The sequence below is a fragment of the Alligator sinensis genome, unplaced genomic scaffold (assembly GCF_000455745.1).
Source record: "Alligator sinensis unplaced genomic scaffold, ASM45574v1 scaffold258_2, whole genome shotgun sequence".
In the NCBI taxonomy this organism is placed as follows: domain Eukaryota; kingdom Metazoa; phylum Chordata; order Crocodylia; family Alligatoridae; genus Alligator; species Alligator sinensis.
Window position 1 is genome coordinate 707,975 of NW_005842398.1, and position 10,584 is coordinate 718,558.

Consider the following 10,584-nt stretch of genomic DNA (forward strand, 5'->3'; position numbering starts at 1 on the left):
TCCGGTGTGTCCACTTCTCCCCAGTTTTGTGTCATCTGCAAACTTGGACAGAGTATACTCACTCCCTCGTCCAAGTCACTGATGAAGACATTGAAGAGCATCGGTCCAAGGACTGAGCCCTGCGGGACCTCACTGCCCACACCCTTCCAGGTCAATACCGACCCATCCACTACGACTCTCTGGGTACGACCCTCTAGCCAATTCGCCACCCACCGGACTGTGTAGTCATCCAAGTCACAGCCTCTTAACTTGTTCACCAGTATGGGGTGGGATACCGTATCGAAGGCCTTCCTGAAGTCTAAGTAAACGACATCAACCCCTATTCCTGTGTCCAGGTGTTTTGTAACCTGGTCATAGAAAGAGACTAGATTAGTCAGGCATGATCTACCTGCTATGAACCCGTGCTGGTTTCCCCTCAGCATAATTTTTCCTGCCAGGCTCTCGCAAATGTGAGCCTTGATAATTTTTTCAATTACCTTCTTGAGCATCTTTACAGTGCTTCACCAATACTTGACTGTCAGTCATTTCTATACCTCAGTTACTATGACCACACCTGAGTAAAGGTTTTTAGCTAGAGCTAAAAACAGTCTGTAGACCTGTGAAATGAAAGAGAGACATTACCAGGAATGGCTAACAGACATCAAAACTGCAGAGATAGTTTGAATAGCAGAACATCAAGACCACCAAAAATTAGAGGGTCATTAACACCTGTAGTGAGAAACTATGAAACAACTGACTCTCTCAGCAATGCCTGAAGAGAAAAATGCCACTGCCCCTCTCAGACAGTTGGTTTTAAAGTTTTGGTGGGGCAGGCATCAAAAGGAGGATACAACTGCACACCCCTGCATCCACCCCTGGCAGTGTGTAATGCAGTCAGTGATATGAATACAAAAGGTGGTAAGGGACAAGAGAGAGGAAGGAGGATGTGGGGACAGTGCTGGGAGAGGCATACAAGCAAACATGCTCAATTAATCCAGGTAATGGGATAAATTAATGACTTCAAACTAACAGGCTAACCATCTCTCATCTCTTCTCTTCCAAACAAGAAACATGCAGGTTAATGAACTTGTGTGATATCAGGACCTATAAGTATAGGTCAGAGGTTCTCAACTTGTACTCTGCAAACAGATTTCAGTAATTCCCTTCTGCTTCTGAGTACAGGGTCCCCAAACTTTTTTCTTTGTTTAGTTCTGTTTGGCAATCACCAGTGACTATTATTTATTTGTCTCCTTTGAAGAAACTGGTTGCTAGGATCCAATGGTCTAAGTCTAAAGAAAATGGAATTTGTTGTTTTCAAAACAGGCATAAAAGCATAATACCTTGATGCAAAAGAAGGGATAATTGCTTGGCTACCCCAGTAATTCCTCAATTACATGGAACTTAAAAAGGAAATCTCACAAAAAGCAGAAACTTGGTCATATTCCCAAGATGAATATAAAAGGTACAGTAAGAGCACCTAGGGAGAAAAGCAGGAAGACCAAAGTACAAATTGTGATATCACCAGGGACACAAGAGGCACAAAATATTTTTTAAAAATCCCAACCCCCCACAAAATCAATAAAACAGCAAAACCAGAATATTACCAAAAATTAAATAATATTCATTTTTTTCCAGGACCACTGAGCCTACAACCTAGTAAACATCATACTGAAATACAGCACTATTCAAACTTGCTCTGTTTGCTGTTCTTACCATTATCATTGTAAATAGCAGCTTTGGCTATTTTCTCAACAACATCTTTTTTTCTGGCTTCTGAAATGTTTAGCAAACAGGCAGCCAAATGAAAGCTCACTCTTGTGGAAGACATTTTCACGCCCTGAAACAGAAGCAGAAAAGTACTTTCTTTCTTCTTCCATTCTCATATTTACACTTTTGTTTGTGGTTTTATTTCTGAACTTTTAAAAATCCATATGCGTGTAAAATAAATAATTATTTGGTAACTAGGCAACCAATGATCAAATTATCACCTCAGTGCCTTCTTTTCAAAGAAAAACATGAAATCTTGTGAATTTTTTGAGATGCTGACAAACACTGAAACAGAGAGGTAATGCTAGTCTGAAATCAGGGTGAAAGCAAAGCAGATCTGTACCTTATAGGCTAACTAAATCAGAGATACACAACATAAGGTTTGTAAGCAGCGGACTTACTTTATCATGCACACATCAAACCTAGAAAACCTAGAACAATAATTCAGGACATGAAGAACTGGAATCTATTATGAAATTATTTGTCTCTTGGCGAAAGTGGGATGGCAAAGGAGGTCAGTATCTTAACACCTGTTTGAATGAACAGAAGGCTAAAGATTTTATTTTAATAGGAAAATATTCTGCTTTTTTTAACCAGACACAATTTAGTTGTGTGTCCAGTAAAACAGATGCCATCTTCCAGAACAGAACTGCCTTCATTTTAGTAACAGGGATAATAATTTTCTGCATCTCCAAATTCTGCTCTCAGATGTTGCCTAACCTGCAAACCATTCTGCAAAATTCATGAAGCACTTGAGCTTTTTTGATGAGTAGGACAAATGTCAGTTACTATTATGGCCTCTCCTAAGCAGTCATGCCAACAATGTTTGCGTAATGGACATCTATCTGCAAACAAAATATGTATTTCATACAAGGCAATAAACGTGATATCTTTGTTTAGAACCAGTAACTGCCATTAGCAGCTTTACGGTGATTTATGAACTCTGTAAGAAGTTAATTGCTAACTTGGAGAAACACCAGACATTGGGGGTAAGAACGCAGATTTCCCATTACAGAAAACAATCAAAACTCTTTACATATAAGTTAATATCTTGATTGTGCAAAGTGACCTATGCAATTGGATCCTTGTACCTTCATGGAATTGCACTGAAGTTCATGGGATGTAATGCTTCTGTCAGGATTTGCCCATACTGATTAATTTGAAGGATTGGGGCCTACATAATTAGGGGGGGGTGTTTAAGTTAGAATTGAATGCAGTGATAAAGTCCCTAACCCTTTGTGGATAACTATGTTAAAAAAAGAACTTCTTTAGAGGACAGGCAATTTTTGTCATTTGTTTTTATTATGTTTATATATTTTAAATGGTCTTATCTGGCATTTTCCCAGCAAAATGCATTTGGAACTGCCCCAAGAAGTACAAAAATAAAATTTAATTTCTCCCTTTGTTTACAAGTTTTGATTCCCCCTGCACCAAGACTGCTCAAAACTGGCAATAAAGGCAGTCTACCTGCAAGCAAGAAGTGAAATAACCAGTTGCATGGAAGAATCGGAGGCGACTGTGTTTACCTAGCATCCCCCTATTTCCGCTCACTGGAAGTAATAAAACTGAGAGAACTGGTTGCAAAAAATCCATTCATCCAGAGATTTGCATGCAATAAAACTCTAAGGTTTACATCCAGCCTGAGTTAGTAATACTTTGAGCATCTATTGGGCATTCATTCCATCCAAGGATCTCATAACACATTATAAACATTAATTATTTGGGTCACAACACTGCAAACATTTAAGAGTATTTAAATGTACACAAATAGTTCCATCTTACTCAATGGACATTCTCAGATAAGTAAGGTTACACGTGTGTTTATATGATCATAGCCTGACAAAGCCGTGAGAGACAGGGAGGTATTAACGTCCTCTTTTAATGGGTGGGAAACTGAACCACAAGTAAGGGTAAGAGACTTACCTAAAGTTATGCTGAAAGCCAACAACACAACAGGAAACAAATCTGTCTCATTTTGCCAGCTGATGTGTGTACTATGTGCTGTCGCCTGAAGAAGGGTGTTTGTACCCAAAAGCTTGCAAAGAACAATCAATTTTTCCAACTATTTAGTTGGTCTAATAAAAGATAGCACATTTACCAAAAGAACCTTGTTGACCAGTCTTCTGAGATTTTATTACGCATCTTTTATTAAAGTCTTCACTTCTGGAATCAAGTTATTGTGAGAATCATGACTTCAATTTTAAAACAGTTCCAAACTCTGCATAAGCACAAAGAAATGCTTGGAATGTAACCTAGCTGTTCAAAGGGCTCAGCAAACATAAAGCAAATTTTTTCAAATGTCATTTTTAAAGCAAAATTCCTATGATTTTTTGGCCAAACTCATGATTTGGGGTTGGGATGTGACTCTTGATTTTTTAATGTTTGGGACTTGACACTGGAAAACATGAGAGGTCTAAGGCAGGTCAGCTCCAGATCTCAATTCAAGCTTCCCCCAGGTCAAATGGTACTTTGGAGCTAGGACCTTAACAGGGAGGACAGGGTGAGGCTGATTTGGATGCTAGCCCTGTACAGGCTTGCCTTACTACCTTGCACAAGGGTCCAATCTTGCATTTCATGAGGGGACCGCATACCAACTCCAGGACAAGATGCCAGGGAAAGGAATCCAAGCCCCAACAAGGAGGGATCTTCCTATTGCTGCTCAGGCAAGGGCAACTTGCCAGGCTTGCTCAACAGGGCAAAAGGCCAGCCCAGGTAGCTGCAGGGCCCCCTCTCCCCTCCTCAAAATCTGCTCCCTCCTCCTAGCTGGGTCCCAATTGCACACACCCAACCTGCAGCATGGGGATTCCACCAGACTCAGCCAGCAGCCTCCTTCCTGCCTTCTGTCTCTAGAAGATTCAGCTGCCCTGGGGAAATGTGATGTTGCTAGGACTGGTAGCCAGAACCTATCACACCTCCCCATGCTCCCCCATCTCCTAGCTGTCTGCATGTCCTGTGCTAACATGGGTAGACTAGAGCTCTTGTTTGTGTGAGGTCTCTGCAGGCATCAGAATAGTTAATAGCAAGCGATTATTAACCCCAGCCTAGCTTTGTACCCACACTGGGAGTTCAGGGTACATCTACACATGCACAGTTATTTTTAGCCACTACCAATAGGGATCTCCCTACTACTGCTGCTCAGGCTACGGCAACTCATCCAGCTTGCTCAACAGGGCAAAAGGCCAACCCAGGTACTCAGCTGTAGGAAATGAACAAATAGCTCAGACAGGGAAAAGGCATGTAAGCTAATTGGAGATATATATGCTTTGGAACAGGGACTGTCATTCTATTACATGAGTGTAGAGCAGCTAACAAAACAGAACCTTAGTTCCTGATCAGGGCTTTCAAGCTGTGCCTCAATAAAAATACTAAATTTTAATAGGCACTGCCAGGTCTATCTTGTTTTCTGCTTTTTTTCTTTTTTAAATGAGCACCTATTACTGCAGTTACTCTAGTGGAGATCCACCAATGTTAACAGAAAGGAAGCACACTAGATAAACCATCCGGTAACATTTTTGCCATCATATCTCTAGCAGGCATAGCAGTTTAAATGTCAGGACCCCTGACATTTTATCTGCACCTTTCCTTTTCACGTTTCTAGTACCAATACTTGTAGACCAGTGCTTATACAACCATATGTGCTTTTCATTTTCATGAGCTTTTGTCTAGGCCAAACTAAATGAAAATGAGAAAATTTTGCCCTAGGCAGAGCTTTATGTATGCAAGCTATACATAGGCAGCTGTTGTAGGCCCCATGGAGACAGATGTAGGTAGGCAGCTGTGAAGTCCCACATCTGGGAATCGATGCATAAAAAAAACAATGGATCTGACCCTGGGACAGACACAAGCTGTCTGTAGTGCAGAACCTAGTGTGCCAGGTCTCTAGGGCTGCTAACTCCTGAGGAGTGCTCTAACTTAACACCAGCAGATAATGGTCCCATAGTATTAGCCAGGGATTGCTCAAGCACAGAAGTGTTATTGCTGTCGCACTGCTTCCTCCTCTTCCATCTGCCACAGCCCTATGCCATGGGCTGTATAAATAGGGTGGAATGGAATCATCTACTACGGACCAGTTCCTTGTGGTACTGCCTTAAATATTATGTTGTTATACCCCCCTGCCCCTTCACCACCACCCTCCCCTCCGCTTTTTGGTCTGTATCACCAACTACCACCTTCCAAAAGCCTATTTTATAAGACTTTAATAAGCAGATGACTTGTACACTAATGTGATTCAAATATCACTGCACAGCACCATCTTGTGGTCTTCAGAACATTCGTCTTTTGCTTGTAAGTTTGAAGTATGCATTTTAGTTTGAGTAATGCTGAAAATAATTTTCATGTAAACAATCTTAGGTTTCTAAAAAAAAATTAAAACAAAAGAGATTTCCAATTACTTGGAAATATATACACTCTAAATCTCAAAACAGGACATGACAGTGTTAAGTTAAACACTCTTTTTTTATAAACCTCTATTTCTTATAGTAACTTAGATCAAACTGAATCATTTTAAATTTACTTTCCATCATTTATTTCTCATTTCATTCAGCATTAGCACTGTTACTGTCACAGTTTTACTTTCTAATCAAGTACCTTACCCATAGAGAGCATCTACATGTGAATTAATTCTGGTGTAGTTCACACTGGAGTTTATTACCCCTGCGCGCAGCATTTACATGGGCATCCAGGAATGTAGCATGATGACTTGGGGCGGTGCAGCCCTGGCTGGAAGAGGGGGAGTCAGCCTGCCACCTCATAGCTGCTCATGCCCAGCTAAACGTGCTGTGGAGGGGCTGGCTGGGGCATGAAGGTGCTACAGTGCAGAGTGGCCTGCAATGTGGAATAAAATAAAATGTGGAAAATGATAGTGACCTCATTTACAAAGTGCTTTGAGATCTACTGATGAAAAGCACTATAGAAGATCTGGCTGTGCTGTTGTTATGATTAATGAGAAACTTTTTTCCACGAGGAACTGGAAAATATAAAATGAAATCAATTTATCACCTGTTTATAGACTGCTAGGAGCCATAACCTGCATGCCTTGAAACCCAGAATGTCACCTTATCTAGTCTTACCCACACTTGTGGAAACTGAATTCTTTCATGATACTATTTTCTTATAGGAAATTATTGTTTCTTTGTGATACATTGCCTTTCCTGCAATGTGACTACTTTATATTTAGTGTAAGTGTTTTAAAAATGTTCCCCCCAGTATAATAAGTGCAATACAATTTCTATATAAGTTATATTTAATGTTCTGGCAAATTTCTAGGGATTGCATGTAGGTACAGCAAAAATGGAATCTTCTTCTCAGGAGGCCCCTTCCAGCCTTACTTTCTTATGATCCTTTGATCCTATTGCTACAAATTAAGGCATGCTTTTTAGTAGGAGTAATTATCATCCAGGTCCAAATAATGTGCCATCAATTTTTAAGCAGAACATTTTGTATGGCATGGCTCATTTGGGACCAAGCTATCTTGTTTTGATAAAACAGCAAGCTGTGTTTTAATTGGCTATCTGTGCCCTGCAGATTTTTCTTAAGAGACTGAAATCCAAAGTATTTTTGCAGTAAGATTGAACTATCTTTCTCTCTTCATGCTGTGATATCTATATCCACAATAACTAGGGACTATGCTTATTCAAGAAATTCCCACCAGCATTATATATTACTTCTAACTGCATGTGTTTATATATGTATATGTATGTGTATTTGTGCATTTGCACAGATGAAGAGATGCAGTTTTGGAATATTAAAATAGCAAAGACATTGGTAGAATGGCCAGAGTCAACCAAAGTGTCACACCATTCTTGGATTTCCTGCTTCCACCAAGATTGTGAGACCATGACTTAAAAAAAAACTAACAATTTTTTAACAGTCTGTTGGCACTTCACAGACAGATATTGAAGTTAATGGAATCTTTGGTATCTAAAGTTGCTTGGGAATTTTATTCCATACAATGTTTAAAAGTATGGAATGCAAAGCCCTACTTTGTTCTATAAGGATGGTTCATATGTGAGACTCATATCCTCAACCCACAGAAGTCAAACATAATAAAACTGGGTCTTGCCTTTCTTATGGAAAAGCACTGTAAAATTTAATAGGGATGAAATATTCTTTATACATCAACACATATTATTACCCAAATCTGTAGAATTCAAAATTAAATTATATTTTTTCTATGATTTTTTAAATAATCCTATGGAATTTCACAGCGCATATATATCTGTTCTGGAAAGATTATCATTTCATTAAATTCTGCGTGACTTTTTTTTTTAAGTACACACTACAACAGTCTGGGCCAAACATCTGTTGATCAACTCACATATCCCTAATTATCACTGTATCTAAACTTCTCAAGTCCTAACTAAATTTTAGGGAGACTATTGTTTTCCAACTAAGGATCTGAGACACAGGGTAAATGAAATAGAACTAAGTCCCATGAGAAATCCATAACTAGGTCAGGAACTGAACTGAACCCTGAATTCTAGTTCCATGCTCAATGTACTAAACAATCCTTTCCCACCACACATACTCCTGAAGAGATTGCACTACTGTTTAAAGTGGTGGCTTTCTCATTACCCTGTACGGCAATCATTTCACTTATGCAGTAACAGAAAAACTAAATAGTGAAAAGGGGTAATCTTGTTAAAAATGTCTAATATATTTGATATAAGTACACAATTGTAGGAGCTATGACAGATATAGAAAGGAAATAACATTGAAGTCAATTGTTAAAACCTGTTTGTAGTGCAACACCTTTCTGCACTGAGTTTAGTAAATGAACAATAAAATATCCACAAGCTTCGTACCTTAAAACTCCTAGTCCACAATTCATAATTACAAAATATATTCTTATAAAATATTCAAATTGTTACCGCTGGTTATATTGAAGATTTCTATTTTAATATTTTATAAGTACAGTTTTGATCATTGGCATAAAGTAGAATTTGTATGTAGAAGAATTTGTTGGGGCTTGTCTACATAAGAAAGTTTTTTCAGCATAAATGTCTGTCCTACAACAACACTGGTGTAACAGAAGAACATCCACACTGTTTTGTTTATATCAGCTTAATCAATTTCCTTTGAGAGTCAATATTCCACATCCCAATGAACTTCTTTTAAACAACCACTTTACATTCAAGACAAATCCCTCATTGTGCAGTGTTCCACTGCTACCTCAGTGCATTCTGGAACTTGAGGTCAAACTCAGAATCTCCCAGGATGCCTTTCTTACTATTCCATTCATCTCTTTTTGTTGGGCCCAAATCATTTTCAACAGCTGGAAGCCCTGCTGAGCTCTGCAATCCAGATCATCATTAATACAAACTGTGTGCTTCAGATTTACTAGCAATCAGAAAAAAGGTGGCTTTAGATTTACATTTTTCTGCAGTGGCTTCATTAGCACAACTTACCACAGGGGCAGGCAAAGTCTGGCCTGGGGGCTGGATCCAGCCAACAGTGGACTCCATTTCCCAGCAGCCCCTGCCTACATCACCACTGGTTTCCATGGAGACCCCAGGAGTAACAGGCCCTGAAAGCATGGGGCAGGGCATGCAGCTGGGCAGGGAGCTGCTCCAGGGCCAGGATCTAGAGGTGGTGATCGGGCAGGCAGGAGCTGGGGCACAGCTGTGATGTGCTGCCTGCATGCCGCAGGCGGGGCACACAGGCAGTGTATCACAGCTGTGCCCCATCTCCAGACCATGCTGTCACTGCCACAAAATCCAGGCCCCAGCCCCAGAGCAGCTCCCTGCCCAGCCGCACAGGAGCTGTTCCAGGCAGCAGAACAGGATAGTGCTACAGAACTGTGATGACCAGCAAAATTTTGACATACCGAAGTTTACTTTCTAGAACAGTGATTCTAAACCATGGTGCCACAGTACCCCGAGGTGCCTTGAGATCCTTTCAAGGGTTCCCCAGCATACCATGCAATGTTAGTACTATTAGAAAAGATTCACAAGATAAACCCAGTTTTCAAATAGGAATCCACAGTGTTAAAAAACATTCTGACCTGTTATGGGCTTTCTGAGTTCTTTGTAATAGAAGAACTGTTCTATTATTTTTCCACAGTCAAAAAATGAGTGAAAGTAAAGAGCTGGCATTCTCCAAAGGTTGCCTTGAATCTAAGAGCCTCATTACACAGTAATTCTGGGTGGCTCCTGGAGCTCTTAACCCCTGGATTGTCTGCATATTAACACCTGAAACTGGTTTTAAGCATTTGTTATGTGGCTTAAAGTTACGCCACTCCAGGACAGGATTTTCTCTGATCCGTGCTACCCAGCTCACATTACAATAAGGTGCAGCCACGCAAGGCTACACCTTCGTGTAAACACCCCACCCACTACCCTTTCCCACTGGCCTGGATTGGACCCATTGCACCCCGCCTCCCCCCCTCTTCCCAGCACCCCAGGTCCCCACTCACTGCCCCCCACACCACCCCTTGATTACTTATTGTTGCCCAAGCTGTCTGTCCGAGGAAACGGTTAAAATGTCTGCCCAGTCACAACAGGTTAACCTTGTAAGTAAGTAATGCTTTGGAAGTAGAGGGGAGGCAGGGGGGAACCCCAAGAGGTGGAGGGGGGGTGCTCAGGTGCAGGGGGGAACCAAGAGAGCCCTGGGGGGCAGAAGGGAAGCCCAGAATAGTAGGGGAGGATGCTTACCTTTTAGTCCTCCAGGCCCCTTCTGGCCTGCAGTGTGACTGTTCCGAACTGGAGCTAGCACTAACACTGATCACCATTTGTGCAGCTCAGAGTAAGGTGTAACAAGCCCTAACAAGGTTGAGAACCACTGTCCTAGAACAGGGTCGCCAACCTTTTTGGCAGGTGTGCCATAAATTAGTCCCACACC

At 40.8% G+C, this 10,584-nt stretch overlaps 1 protein-coding gene across 4 annotated transcripts in view; it reads right to left on the reverse strand.

Annotated features, from left to right (window-relative positions):
* Nucleotides 1-10,584, reverse strand: part of FTCDNL1 (formiminotransferase cyclodeaminase N-terminal like) — a 40,704-nt gene that overhangs the window by 21,564 nt on the left and 8,556 nt on the right. For 3 of the 4 annotated variants that reach the window (XM_025211257.1, XM_025211258.1, XM_025211259.1), the window contains one exon: nt 1,693-1,816. In XM_025211257.1, coding sequence (XP_025067042.1) covers nt 1,693-1,807 — 115 coding nt within the window. In that variant the 5' untranslated portion in view covers nt 1,808-1,816. Of the gene's footprint in view, nt 1-1,692; nt 1,817-4,535; nt 4,606-10,584 lie in introns of those variants that run through there. The other variant, XM_025211255.1, reaches the window with a different exon arrangement.